The 15,888-nt window shown below is 42.3% G+C and overlaps 1 protein-coding gene across 1 annotated transcript in view; it reads left to right on the top strand.

The window, feature by feature from the left end:
• Positions 1–15,888, top strand: part of SCAF8 (SR-related CTD associated factor 8) — a 1,046,706-nt gene that overhangs the window by 856,690 nt on the left and 174,128 nt on the right. The window contains 1 exon segment of the mRNA XM_030198392.1: positions 997–3,283. Coding sequence (XP_030054252.1) covers positions 997–3,269 — 2,273 coding nt within the window. The 3' untranslated portion in view covers positions 3,270–3,283.

Genomic DNA, 15,888 nt, shown 5'->3' with positions numbered 1-15,888 from the left:
TTTGGGAAGCTTGCCAGGTGCCCTTGGCCTGGATTGGCCGCTGTCGTGGACAGGATGCTGGGCTCGATGGACACTTGGTCTTTTCCCAGTGTGGCATTACTTATGTACTTATGTAGAAATCACTTACCCCACTTTTTAGGTATCTGCAGATTTTAGGCTGTAGAACATGAAAAACATCAACGTTGTGAAACAAATTGCGTAGTCCCATTCCACTAACCCTGTAGTGCACAAAACTAAAGTTGCCCCTCCAAATCTTTATAGCCTTTATCTTTGTTATTTGTAACCCCACTTTTTGTACTTTTTCTCTTAGCGAATCACACATATAGCACACTTTAATGAAGTATTAGAAAGTGACATTTAAGGATAGGTGGCCATACTATGTCTGGAGAGAGAGAGAGAATCTAAATAGTGATTAACATTGGAACAGACTTCTAGAAGTGATGGTATTAGCCAAACAACAATGGCAGGATTTAAGCATATTTGGGGCAGGTAGGGCAGGTTAAGGAGGAGAGAGGTTTTCTGCCAGCACAGTAGCAAGTAGTTCATCATCTGATCCTTATTTTCCATCAATATGCTATGCATCAATATTTTTAACAGTTACATGTGTATAAATTGTATTTAAATTAAGTTGTCTGACAGGAATTGCATCCTGTCCTTGGGGGAAGTGATGAGAATCAAAACAACTTTATTCTTCTGTTTAGCTGACTACTATTAACTGGGTGGTGTGTAGGGCTGGTTTGTTTTTGGTTTGTGGGACTGCAGGATTGGGTTTGCAGTGGACTATTGATTTCATGTATTTTCTTGTTACACTTGGTGTCAGTAAGGCAGAGCCCTACTATGTCTTATCTTATGATGTGGGGTAATATAATTATGCTAAACAAAAGTATATGATGTTTTGCAGAATATTAATGATTTGTACAGAACATCGTTGCAAAATAGTAGTAATTTTGCCTCCTATATTTTGCACTTAATGTTTTTTTAATGTCTATTTTTCAGTTGCCCAGAATGTCTCAAGAAGTTCTGGAATTTTGGGAATGCTGCCACTACCAGGAGCTCCAACTATTCACCATTTAAATCTCTCTGCTCGATTACCTGGAATGCCTTTCTTAGATATCCGTCCTGGAATAATACCACAAACACCCGGATCAAGATTTAATATAATGCAACCTGGAATGCCACCCCCTCAAAATATTCCACCTCCACCAATAATTGATCATCCATTACATCCATTGACTCAGAGCACCTTCCCACCAGTTGATATTTTCAACCGAAAAGAGAGAGATTTGGGAACACCAGTAAGACAAAATGATAGTTTTTCTAATCAAGACAAAAAGATATCACTTAACAGTGATGTCCAGCAGGAAAGAGACCAGGATTATCGTTTTCCACCTGTGGAAAATCAAGAGAACCTTAGAAAGCCAACATCAATAGAAAGCATGCACAAAAGTGGAAGAGCTAATTTGGGAGAAACAAAAGCAGAAATCCAAGATGGTCAGGTGCAACCAGCAACAAATGTAAAAGATTGTGTACAAAGGCCAGTAGCAGAAGTCCCAAATTTGGAAAGAATAGCAGCAAAACTCCATGATGATCCAGGAAGGCCAAATCCCAATGCCCGTGATGATCCCGGAAGGCCAACTCCCGATGCCCGTGATGATCCCGGAAGGCTAACTGCTGATGCCCATGATGATTCAGGAAGACCAGGTGCAGATGCCCATGATAGTTTAAGACTGCCGACAGCTGATTCCCTTGATAATGTAAGGAGGCCAGCAGCAGGCATTCTTGATGGTCTTTGTCTAGGCAGGCCAGAGGTAGAATCTCAGGATGGTCCAAGGCGACCAGAGGTGGAATCCCAAGAAGGTCTAATAAGGCCAGTGGCAGATGCTCGACATGGTCTCCTTAGGCCTCCAACAGATATTAGAGTTGGTCTTCTTGGGCCACCACCGATGGATATTAGAGTTGGTCTTCTCAGGCCACCACCAATGGATATTAGAGTTGGACTTCCCAGGCCACCACCAGCAGATATTAGAGTTGGACTTCTCAGGCCACCATCAGTAGATATTAAAGATGGTCTTCTAAGGCCTCCGTTTGACGCAAGAGATCCCTTTGGCAGACCACTATTTGATTCAGGGGAGCCATTTAACAGACCACCATTTGACACAAGGGAGCCCTTTGACAGACCATCGTTTGATGCAAGGGAGCCCTTTGACAGACCACCATTTGACGCAAGGGAGCCCTTTGACAGACCACCATTTGACGCAAGGGAGCCCTTTGACAGGCCACCATTTGACTCAAGGGAGCCCTTTGACAGGCCACCGTTTGACTCAAGGGAGCCCTTTGACAGGCCACCGTTTGACTCAAGGGAGCCCTTTGACAGGCCACCGTTTGACACACGGGAGCCCTTTGACAGGCCACCATTTGACTCAAGGGAGCCCTTTGACAGGCCACCGTTTGACGCAAGGGAGCCCTTTGACAGGCCACCATTTGACGCAAGGGAGCCCTTTGACAGGCCACCGTTTGACGCAAGGGAGCCCTTTGACAGGCCACCGTTTGAGGCAAGGGAGCATTTTGGAAGACCACCGTTTGAGGCAAGGGAACATTTTGGAAGACCACCATTTGATATGAGAGAACATTTTGGAAGACCACCACTTGAAGGAAGGGAACATTTTGGAAGACCACCTTTAGAGATCCATGGTCGAAGAGACCATTTTGGTTTCAATTCAGACAAGCATTGGGGTCACAAAGGAGATTATGATGAAAGACAGTATCACACATCACCTCACTTTGGAAGTCCTAAGGGCTTTCATGAAGATAGGGACCGATTTCGACATGGAAACTTCAGATTTGATACTAGAAGTAGTTCCAATTGGAACAGAGGATTTGAACAAGAGTGTAACATAGATATTGATGACCACAAAAGATCCTGGGAAAGGCAGAGGGATGATAGGGATGACAGAGATTTCTACTTTGACAGAGATACTAATGACAACAAATTTGGAAAAGACAGAGAACAGAGCAACTGGTCTCCTTCACATCCAGAGGTTTTTGAATATTTTACAGAGAGCACCACAACACAAAAAACTAATATGCCCCAGATAAATGGTGAAAATGCAGAGACAGAAAGCAAGCCACCAACAGTGCAAAAACAGAATGATCCTGAACTTTCTGAAAAACTGACATCATCAGACAAGATAAGCGAAGAGAAGAATGAGACAGACGCTGATATAGAAAGTCAACCAGTGGTAGAAAGCACAGAAACTGAGGGGACATAATCATCATTCAGTAGGTAAAAGATACCTTTTGTAAAGTTGTCATCTCTCTGTAATAGATAAATGGCTGACTGGACCTTAGTAGTTAGTTTTTTGTCAGCCAGAATTAAATTAATCTGTTTATGTTCATCTTTCACTTAAATAAGTGTAAAACTGTCTTGTATAGACTGTTCTTAATTTGAACATGATAGGTAGAAATTTTTATTTCTATGAGAAATCAGATATATTGCCCCAAGTTGCTTTTAATGTCAAAAAGATCAGTAACAGCTTGTCAAACAAAGAGACTTCCTATGGAAGAAATTGATTTTTTAAATGCTACCAGTGATTTGAATATGGAAGTTATACTTGAAAACAACAGGTGTTGGCACGTCTTGTTCATGCTTTTAGGCTGCTACAGAATTTTAAAATATAAACAAAGCTGTGATATTTCATGTTCTAGCTATTTGGCAAAAAAAAAAATGCTCTGGAAAATTGAGGAGCACAATACAGAGATTGGAAAAAGTCCAATTATGTAAAATCTACATTATGATCTCTGTTATCTCCAAAGTAAGTGTCTGTGATTTGTTCCTCGTACTGCGGTGAGTGCAAAACAAATGAGAAAAAAAGAAATGAAAAAGTATGTTTCAGTGTTGGGTGCATACTGTTTTTAGATGCTAATAAAACATGCTTGTTTGATAACAGTGTTCCAGGTATTGTATTTTTTTAAACCTATATACTGGTTTAACTATACAGTAGTTCATGTTTAATGTAACTTTTGCAAAAGGCTTATATCACTCTTGCAAGACTACCGTAACAACCCCATGTATTAGATTGTAAATTATACTGAAAATATTATGCAGTCAAATTAACATGTATATAATATGTATGTAAATATTTGTATAGAAAACTGTAAAGTCATGTTTGAATGTGTGTATGTTCACACATTCACAGCAAAAAAACATTAGTTTGAATTATACAAATGAAAATGATAAAATTACTAAAATGTTATTCACCTTCTTTAAGTAGCAGAAAAGCAGAGATAATAAATTAAATTAAAATGGTTGCTAATATATAGTTTGTCCTTGCTGCTTTAAGAAGATGAAACACTAGGAAAATTAAGTAGGTTTTAATTTTACCACTTATGAGCATGGAGCCAGACAGTTTGCATTGACTTTTGTCATATGTTTGTTGTCGTGGGTAGGCACTAGCAGTTTTGAAGTATTTTGTTTGTGTTTGCTCGCGCTGAATGTTTGGCGCACAAATTTTTACATGAAACGTTTTAATACTGTCACTGGGAAAAACTACTTGTTTGTTCCTGGATTGTAGGATATGAGTTTGGAGGCATTTTTATCAGGTGACGTCAACCTCCCAGGCAAGACATTAAGAGGGGTAGTATGAATGTGGGTTACTATTAAGATGTGTTATTTTACTACTAACTCGTGCTATTTTAGCACAGGTCCCATTTTTATGCAGTGAGACCTTGTTAATAATAACTGGGGTTAACAGTAAAATAACGCATCTTAAATGGTAGTCCTCATTGATAATCCCACACCATACTGTATTGAGTGCATTTGTTTTCTCTCTTTTGTTTTCTTATGTGGAAGGTATGGCAGTAATATACAGTTTGTCTTTATCTCTGCTGTGAAATCTGGCAGTTACAATTTTTATCTTTCTCACTATGCCAAAAAAAATTACACACAAAAAAAATGAAATGCTAAAGTATTAACTAATAAAACATCCCAGCTCTTATATTAGAAGAATCAAAGTCTAGTTGTAGCTTTTGAGGCAAAGTAAAACTGTAGATTTTCTCAACTTTTCTAAAATACACAAACAGGTTTATTGTTCTTTATCACTGAAAAACTGAACCCATCAGTAGTGTATGTTTTTAAGTAAAGAAAATATGTTTGAGGTCATTACTGAGAACCTTTAATATATTTCTTGCAACTTGCAAAATGTTTCATTTTAAAATTAATTTCCAAGCTATTTTTTTTCTTAGTGTTAACATTACCAAAAAATGCTCCATCTTCAGAAATACTCTCCCTTGCTGAAGCCAGGACAGGGAGATTCATCTTAGCTGTAGTTTCATGTTAGACTTAGTAGAGAGTTAACATTTAAGGTACATAACAAAACTCTAAATTACAGAGAAATGAAATCTTTAAGGATAACCTGTCCTTTAAAAGGCTATTTATATTCTTAAATTTTTAATATAATGTTTTATTTTTGCATTTTTAGTTTTGAATTATAAAGTTAGCATGGATGAATTTTTAATTAACTATGTGAGCTCATACACTCCTGATGGTTTGGATTCCTCAACAAGCAGTCGGACCATTTGTTTTCTCATGCTATTTTGAAGGGGAAGTGAGTTTTCAAATAGTTATAATTTAACTGAATTATTTCAAGACAGTATTTTTTTGATCAGATTCAGAACAGGATATACATTTTGTGTATTGACTTTCATAATTTCATTTTCCAAAAAAATAGTAGATATTTTACCCCCCCCCCCCCCCGGGTTACTAAGGTGCACTAGCAGTTGCTCTGGTGCACTAATGCCAACACAGCCCATTCACATTGAATGGGCTGTGTCAGTATTGCTGCGTGGCTTAGTAAACGGGGGTTAGTTATTTTTGTCTAATTGAAAATTCAGAAATCAACAATTTAAACAACAGTACCTGTTAGAACATTGCTATCATACATATGTGCTTTTGAAATAACAAAGCATTTGTTTAGAAGTAATGGTGATATTTTAACATGATTTTGTGTTTTATCCTGACTTGTATAGGTTTTTACAGGTTGATAATCTAACAGGGAAGCCAAATTTAACCAAATATTCTCTCCCCACCCCACCCCCACCCCTATAAATTTGTGATCTATTAATTATCAAATGGGAGAGCAGCTCAGAGGGCTTTTTTTTTTGTCCCAGGGACAATCTTTCAGGAGATTTGAGATGGGCAAATGTGGCTGTTGAGCTGCATTGCAGTTCATATCAGATACCCTGAATTAATATTGGGATTTGTTTCACTTGTATGATTTTTGGATAGCACTATTTTCTTGTAGATCTGTTTGTCTTCTTATATGAGAAAACAATCAGCTACTTTTAAAACCTGAGTTTGAACCAGGTGTTATGTGCTGAGCTAAACTAGCATTTACTATTATGTCTGTGCAAGGAGAGACAAAGAGGGGCATAATCGAATGGGGCGCCAAAGTTTTCCTCAGGGCGTCCTCGCAGGACGTCCCGGTGAAGGGGCGGGGAAACCCGTATTATCGAATCAAGATAGGCGGACATCTTTCGTTTCGATAATATAGTCGGGGACGCCCAAATCTCCACATTTAGGTCGCCCTTAGAGATAGTCGTCCCTAGAGATGGTCGTCCCTGATTTTCGGCGATAATGGAACCTGAGGACGCCCATCTCAGAAACGACCAAATCCAAGCCCTTTGGTCATGGGAGGAGCCAGCATTCGTAGTTCACTGGTCCCCCTGACATGCCAGGACACCAACTGGGCACCCTAGGGGGCACTGCAGTGGTCTTCAGAAAAAGCTCCCAGGTGCATGGCTCCCTTACCTTGTGTGCTGAGCTCCCCAAAACCCACTCCCCACAACTGTACACCACTACCATAGCTCTTACGAATGAAGGGGGGCACCTAGATGTGGGTACAGTGGGTTTTGGGGGGGCTCACATTTACCACCACAAGTTTAACAGGTGGGGGGGGGGGGGCTGGGTCAGCCTTCCTGAAGTGCACTGCGGTATCCACTAAAACTGCTCCAGAGACCTGCATACTGGTGTCATGGAGTTGGGTATGAAATTTGAGGCTGGCATAGAGGCTGGCAAAAAATAATTAAAAATAATTTTTTTTTGAGGGGGTTAGTGACCACTGGGAGTATGGGGAGGTCATCCCCGATTCCCTCCGGTGGTCATCTGGTCAGTTCGGGCACCTTTTCGTGGCTTGGTCGTAACAAAAAAAAGGACCAAGTAAAGTCAGCCAAGTGTTCGTCAGGGGCGCCCTTCTTTTTTCCATTATCGGCCAAGGACGCCCATGTGTTAAGCACACCCCAGTCCCGCCTTCGCTATGCTTCTGAAACGCCCCCGTGAACTTTGGTCGTCCCCACGACGGAAAGCAGTTGAGGGCGCCCAAAATCGGCTTTCGATTATGCCAATTTGGACGACCCTGAGAGAAGGACCCCCATCTCCCGATTTGTGTCGAAAGATGGGCGCCCTTCTCTTTTGAAAATGAGCCCAAAAGTGTTTCAGCACTCTGCAATATACATTGGTAAGTTAAGGGATTAATAGTGTTAATTATTAATCAGTTTTTTTTTCTTTTTAATTACTTTTGAGTTTGTCTTGTGTATCTATATAACTATATAAACTTCAAGGGCATATTGGCTGCTCTTCTTCAAGGGCATGTTGGCTGCTCTTCCTAGTATAGATTTGTGCTGTAACTGTACATTCGCCAACCATTGTTATGAATATGTGTAGAATAAAAGTTACTTGCACTGCAAAATAATCTGTATCCTGTTAAATTGAGAGTACATTTTTCCTCTCTTTTCATATTACTTCAGTAGTGTAGATAACTTAAGACGTTCATTTTTGAAATATACAGACGTCCATATGCTTGAAACATCCAAATCCCAATTTTTCAAAGGTAGAAAAGGGATGTTGAATACTGCAGTACATCCAAATAGCAAGGAGGCGTGTTATGGGTGGGGCTAGGGTGAGCCCAAAATCAGGATGTCCAACAGTGATTACAGAACGGGAAGAAACGTCCAAGTCTGAAAAGAAGGGCTTTCTAAGTTAGACCTGATCCAGTCACGTTCAGGATGCAAAAAGATGCTCTGATTGAGCAGCTGATTACTGGAGGAGTGACACCTACTTAATCTCCCAGTGGTTGCTGTCCCCCACCCTTTCTCCTGAAAATGAAACTGAAAGGGATACCAGGCTCTGACAGCTTCTGGTATTATGGACATTCTTAGCAAAGTAGGAAGCAAGCCTGAGGAATTGCCTTAGTGATTAGTGCAGTGGACTTTAAACCAAGGGATCCAATTTCAAATCCAATTTTTAACTCTCGTTTTTTTTTTGTTTTTTTTTATTGTGAGCCTTCCAAAAACAGAAAAATGCCTACTATACTTTAATTTACACCACTTCATTAGCCTTCATGCTTGTAGGTGCCTTATATATTAAGGTACAGTAGATATTTTTCTGTTTCTGGAGGGCTCGCAATAAATAAAAATGTTAGTGGGATTTGAACCTGAGTCCCTTGATTTAAGTCCACTGCACTAACCACTAGGCTGTTCCTCTACTCTGCAGGGACACCTGCGTGACCATTCTTAGATAAGCTAGAACAGAGCTTCCCAAACTGTGGGTCGAGACCCCAGATGGGGTCACAGAACCTGTGTTTAAGGTCTTGAGCTAGGTGGGCTTTTCCATAGGTGTATCATTCTGCACCTTCACAGGATCACACTATTTTATATAGCCACAATTGTAGGGTCACAGCCACAAAAAGATTGAGATGCACTGAGCTAGAAAGTCATTTCAAACTCGGTCATGCATTCATTTAGGGACATTGTTAAGGGGATAGTTATTAAGCTGTGGTAAAATAATGCATTTTACCACAGCTCAGTTTACCATGAGAGTCACTAATCTGGTGACTCAAAGCTTGATACCATAGGTTAGTAACTTTCATGGTAAATTTCTTTTTGTGTTGCTGTAGTTACATCATCACTCATTTCTGGCTGCAGTAACTAAAATATAGTGGGCCTGATAGGGGTCAGTGGTTGAATATATTCCCCCCCCCCCCCCCCACACACACACACACACACACTTGACAACCCCACCAGTCCATAAGCCCTTATTCCTTCCCCACCACTCTCCTGGTACCTACCAGGGGTCCCCTGTTGGCTAGTGTAGAGGCAAGAGCAATCCCCAGTTGCCCTGTTGGCTAGCAGACTCAAAATGACAAGGGAGCTCCCCCTCCCTTGGTAGGCGCCAAGGTGTGCTTGGACTCTTTGTGGGGAGGGGGTGATCATGGCATAGAGTTTCAAGTAGTGGCACCCACCCCTTTAAGAGGCTTCCCAGGAGCATCAGATTGTATGTAAGTGGATTGATGCTTCTGAGAGAGAAAAATTACAGCTCAAAAGTGGCATCTTTCCACAAGTAATTCAGCTTGCAAAGTTACATGTTATTCAGTTTGCATAATATTGAAATGCTCATCTGGTTATTTTGTTTGTGTTGTACTGCCAAACTTGCATTAAGGGTAAATAATGCATTCTTTTGCTCTTCTTGAGCATGTAAAGTACAGAATGCTGTCAGTCTTGCGGGTAAAGGATACGTAATGTGCATAAATGGCAGCATGTAATTAGCACAGTGATGAACTGTAAGGGGCAGTCACATAGGTGGAGCATGGGCAGGGCTGACACGCAGGCAACTTGCATAATACTGTAAATTACATTACATAATACTGTAAATTACATATGCCCTTGCTACACTTGTGCGAATGCAATTGCAGTTACACCAGATCTCTCTAACTTCGGTCGCGTATATATAGGCTCGCCAATGCCGAGCTAAAATAGTAGTCTAGAGTATTTCTAGGCATCCAGATGCAGTTATAGGATAGGTTCTCATGCAGCTTTGGGGCATCTAAAAGGAGTCAGCCACTTATAGAAGTGCCCCCACACTGCTGAGTTAAGTGGAAAAAACTTCCTTTAGGGCTTGAAGATGATTCAATTGCTGTTACCACCCTTTCTCTGAGATCAAGCAGGCCAGTTGCAGTCACACAACTGGGTGACGTCATCTGATGGAGCAAGTTTGAATGTAGAAATTTCATCTGACTAGCAAGCTGAATGTAGTAATTTCTGGCAGCATCCCACCATTCATGTGTTGGTGCCTTTCTGCCTGATGCGCGAGTGGGGGTCCCTCAGTCTTCGTGTTGCCGTGGAGCAGGGAGTGCATGTCATTGTGTTCTCTCAGTGCATTTTTTTCTTTGCTTTAACAATGCCTTCCTGTGTGGGTATTTTTGTCCCTTTCGTAATTATTTTATCCTTACACTTCATTTTATTCTGTTACCTTTTAATTGGGTTTTTTTTTTTTAGTATATTCAGCTCTTCAAGTTTCCTTTCTTTTTTCGAGTTGAAGGCCCATTTAGGCTGGAACACTGAATGCTGCTGCCCCTTTTTACAGTTAACAGTTAAGGAGTTGAATTTGGCCGCAATTTTTCTCTCAGTGTCCAAGAAGTCTCCCAATGACTTCAGAAGGTGCGCCCAGTGTAGTTGGGTAATTTCCATGATGGACCTGCACTCTTGGTGTATCAGGTGCCTTGGGCCAAACTCTTGTTCTCTTTGTTTACAAAAATGCAGTTGAGGGCGCAGAGGACTGCCAAGACTTCGACTACCGCTGAGAGTGTACCGGTATCAAAGAGGTCTCCACCTCTTTCGACATTGGGCGCTGAAAGTAGACCCTGGGGACCAGTTAGTATCACACCTGACATTGAAAAGCTTGTACGGGTTTGATGTCGTCTTCATCGGCACTGAAGGACCATGATTCTGAGTGTCCGGGAGAGCCCAAGAAGCATAAGCATCGGCCCTCTTTGACACACAGTGCCGGCAGCTCCAGGGCATCGGCATCACCAGTACCCAAGAAGCACCAGCACTGAGTGGCGTGCTCCCCCTCTTTGGAAGAGGTTCCGATGCACAAATCTCCAAGCAGCCAGGTTCCTGCTTCCAGTTCAGCACTGACACCTTCACAGCTACCTCTCTTCTGGCTTCCCCACTTTTGCCAATGCCTTCCTTTGCTGAGCAGTTCCAATCCACTCAGGCATCAAGGATGCTTGCGCCACCTACATATCAGCCCCAGACTCTTCCTAAGGCACCATCCATGCCTGTAGCGAGGCTTGGATGAGTCTCAGGAACTGGCATCTAGCACTGGTGCCTCAAAGGGTGTTGACATTGACTCATGCAGTACCGCTCTCGACATTGGGGGAGGAAGCTTCCCCAGAGTCTGAGGGTAGGGCTGTACCTCTGCGCTCTTCGGGGTATAGATGTGGTTCCACTAAGCCAGAGCAAGAGGTAGGCACAGACTCACTCAGTCCAGTCTAAGTACGGTGAGTAGTCTGACTGGAACCACTCACGGGACTCTGAAGAGGACCCTCATTACTTTTTAGAGGAGTGTTATGGGGTACTTTCTGTTCCCTCCCCACCTTGAGAGACGTAAATCTCCACCTGATGGTCTCTCTTTCACTGGTTTTATAAAGGGGGGTGGCTTCAGGAGATGAGTTAATTTAATGATTCTTTGTTGTCGTTTGTTGTTCTGCTTTGTGTGTGTGTCTTTCACTGTTTATGATTCAGATGTACACTGCCTAGGACAATTGGATAGTGCAGTTTAGAAATGTTTAAAGAAAGAAACATACTGATACTATCCAGACTCTGTCTCAGCAATCTTCAGCTGCAACCTCTTCATCTACAAGGTTTTTGAGTGGCAATGACCCTACTACTCTCAAAGGCATAAGTTTCCTCCACTTGTTCTGCCTAGAACTCCCAGGCCCATCATTCTCAGCCTTGTCAGTCCCGACCTCAGGAGTCCCAGTCAGCTCACCAGTTGATACAAGGAACGAGCTTTTGACTGGTTCCAGGAACCCAGGCAGCCTACTGGTAGGGGGGAGGCTGAATTTTTTCTTATATAGATATTCCCTTCTAACCTCCAACCGGTGGGTTCTTCAAATAGTCTGTTTCAGTTACACCCTGCATTAGCGTCAAAGACCACCAAATTGCCAACCGAGAGTATCATTCATCAGCTCTTGGCACAAGCAGGTACTAGTAGAAGAAATCTCTGCCCGTCTACAGGCCAGTGCGATTGAACCCATGCCACCAGGGGAAGAAGGGAAAGGATTCTATTCCAGGTATTTCTTTGTGCTCAAGAAATGGGAGGATTTTGTCCCATCCTAAACCTAAGAGTTCTGAACAAATTGCCGGTCAAAGAAAAGTTCAGGATGATTTCCCTGGTTACCCTTTTCCCCATGTATCAGAAAAAAGATTGGTTATGCTCTCAAAGGAGCCTATACCCACATTTTCATACTTCCCAGCCACAGGAGGTATCTCAGATTTCAGATAGGGATACACCCTACCAGTACCATGGCAGCTTTCAGTGTATTCACCAAGTGTCTAGTGGTAGTTGCAGCATATTTGCGTAGACTGGGAATATATGTGTTTATCTGGATGATTGGCTGGTCAAGAGCACATCGCAGGAGGGAGTGGCAGAGTCAATATAACTGTTGAGGTGTTGGTGTTACTAGGGTTCATCATAAACTACCCCAAGTCCCCCACCTCCCGGTTCAGCATTTGGCGTACATAGGGAGCCTGCTCGATACATTGCAGGCTCAAGCTTTTCTTCCACAAGTGAGAGCAGAGGCTTGACAACGTTCGCCTTGCAAGTGCAAAGCAGCAAGCAGGTCACAGCTCAACAAATGTTGAGATTGATGGGCCACATGGCCTCAACAGTGCATGTCACTCTCTTGGCACGTCTCCATTTGAGAGAGTCCCAGTGGTCTCAGGTGGATGGGAATCTAGTGGATGTAATCCAGAGTTGACTCGTGCCCGTGTCTGGTGGTCGATTCGGATGAATTTGACTGTGGGACTCCCATTCCAAATGCCACCTCATCAGAAGTTAACAATGGATTCATCCATGGGGAGCTCATGTGGATGGGCTTCACACCTATGGGACTTCGTTTGCTCAAGAAACAACTTGCCATTATCAACTTTCTCAAGCTTGGGGCCATTCAAAACACACTAAAAGCTCTTAGAGATCAGCTACAGAATCAAATTATGCTCATTCAAATGGACAATCAGGTTGCAATGTTCTGTGTGAACAAGCAGGGGGTACAGGATCCTACCCCTTGAGTCAGGTGGCAGTGGGCCCTCCGCAGAATGGTCCTCCGAGCCACATACCTTGCAGGAAAGGCCAACTGCCTGGCAGATAGACTGAGCAGAGTTTTGCAACCACAAGAGTGGTCTCTCAACACCCGCAAGATTTTCCAAGAGTAGGACACCTCGTCAGTGCATCTTTTTGCCACTCATCTCAACAACAAAGTCCCCCAGTTCTGTTCCAGGTTCAGATTACATGGCAGACTAGCGTTGGATACCTTTCTCCTACATTGAGTGGAGGGTCTTCTGTATACATATTCTCCAATACCTCTCATAGAGAAGAATTTGCTGAAATTCTTGCAAGACCAGGGAGCTATGATCCTAATAGCCCCTTACTAGCTGAGGCAGATCTGGTTTTCCACTTCTTCTGGAGTTCTCCTCCTAAGATCTGTTGAGATTTGAATGTTTTCTGACCCTCATGCAGAACAAGGGCTCCATTCATCATCCTAATCTCCAATCCCTGGCCGTCACAGCTTGAATATTGAGAGCATAGAATTCAAATCTTAAGATTTGCCAAAGGGTGTGTCTCGCATCTTGCTGGTTTCCAAGAACAACTCTACTAAGAGGTGTTACTCATTTAAGTGGCGGAGGTTTGCTGTCTTGTGTGAGGGCAAGACCTTAGATCCCCTCACTTGTCCTACATAAAAACTGCTTGAATACCTCCTGTACCTCTCGGAGTCTAGTTTGAAAATCAACTCTGTAAGGGTTCATCTCTGTGCAATTAGTGCTTATCTCCGTGTAGGAGAGAAGTCCATCTGTGTAGAGGCTATACAGAGCCTCTACAGAGATGGGCTTACCTCCTACATAGTCATTTGCTTCATGAGAGGTTTGCTATTGACAAAGTCCCCTGGAGGAGTGGTCTAGTGGTTAGAGCACCGGTCTTGCAATCCAGAAGTGACCAGTTCAAATCCCACTGCTGCTCCTTGTGATCTTGGGCAAGTCACTTAACCCTCCATTGCCTCAGGTACAAACTTAGATTGTGAACCCTCCTGGGACAGAGAAATATCCAGTGTACCTGAATGTAACTCACCTTGAGCTACTACTGAAAAAGGTGTGAGCAAAATCTAAATAAATAAATAACTGTATCATAGGATCTCAAAGTTGGCCTCACCCAGCTGATGAAAGCTCCTTTTGAGCCACTTGGTGCCTGTCATGTGAAGTATTTGACCTGGAAAGTTGTGTTTTTGATGGCGGTTACTTCAGCTCGCAGAGTCTGTGAGCTTCAGGCCCTAGTAACTAATCCACCTTACAGTAAGTTTCGCCACAATAGAGTAGTTCTCCGCAAGCACCTTAAATTCCTTCCTAAGGTAATGTTGGAGTTCTATCAGTCAATTATTCTGCTAACATTTTTGCTGAATGTGTACTGTGTACCCTGGATTGCAAGCAAGCCTTAGCCTGTCTGGAGCGGACTAAAGCCCATAGACAGTCCACCCAACCATTTGTTTCTTTTGACCCAAACTAGATGGAGGTAGCTATTGGCAAACACACAATTTCTAATTGGGTAGCAGATTGTATATTCTTAACTTATGCCCAGACTGGGCTGACTTTAGAGGGGTTTGTAAAGCTGCAACATGGTCTTCTGTCCACACATTCACATCTCATTACTGCCTTGAGCAGGATAGCAGATGTGGTAGCTGGTTCGGTTAGTCAATTCTCTAGAATTTTTTCGGTGTCTAGAATCCAGCTCCACCAACCTATGCCCAATTTTCTTTGGTTCTAGGATGCATCTTCACAACTAGTGTATAAATAGTTCCAGGTTAATTGACTTCAAGGCCTCAATGTTTCAAGTCCCTGTTTTTCTAGCATTGTTGTTTTTGGTCAGTTTGGTAGATGAGGATTCCCAGCTATGAGAATACACCTGGCTTGCTTGTCCTCGGAGAAAGTGAAGTTACTCGCTTGTAGCAAGTGTTCTCTAAGGACAGCAGGCCAGGTATTCTCACATACCCTTCCACGTCCCCTTGGAGTTGTGTTTTTTAGCTATTTTACATTACTAAGGCACTAGTGCATGTATGGTGGGATGTTTCTAGAAATTTGTATATTTATCTCGCTAGTCTGTGTCTGCACCAGGCTCCGTTGGATGATGTCACCCATCTGTGAGAGTACTTGGCCTACTGGCCTTGGAAAATACCTACTACAGGTGAGTAACCGCTATACCCCAAATTACTGAAATGCTGTGTGGGTTAGATCATCTCAGGCAAGATAGTGCTGGTCTCATTTTTATAAAAGCTTACTTACTGTTTAAGATGACATTCTACTAGTCATGCTAATGAGTTGCATTACCTGCTTATGAGAAGAAATGTCTCCCAAGCTCTAGAACTTTCCCAGAGTTCTGCAAGTCATCAAGCTCAACCATTTTTACTGTCTGTTTGGTAGTGAAATAAACCACTACTGTAGTATTGTCATGATTTGTGTAGTCTTTGCAAATGTATGTAAGGTTTTCCTTAAACATATTGGGCTGATTATGTAAAGGTGTACCTATAAAAATGTTCAAAAATGTGCCTATTTTTTGAAAGCGATATGGGCAGACCTTTACGGTCTGTGCCCTGAGAAAGGCAAGGACAAATCAAACTCTGGTATGTATATGTGTGTGTGTGTGTATATATATATATATATATATATATATATATCACATACCATGTAAAATGAGTTTATCTTGTTGGGCAGACTGGATGGACCGTTCAGGTCTTTATCTGCCGTCATTTACTATGTTACTATATGCTTTTATAAACTAGCACCAAG

This window comes from Microcaecilia unicolor, chromosome 3 (genome assembly GCF_901765095.1).
Source record: "Microcaecilia unicolor chromosome 3, aMicUni1.1, whole genome shotgun sequence".
Lineage (NCBI taxonomy): Eukaryota > Metazoa > Chordata > Amphibia > Gymnophiona > Siphonopidae > Microcaecilia > Microcaecilia unicolor.
This window is presented reverse-complemented; position numbering and strand designations above follow the sequence as displayed.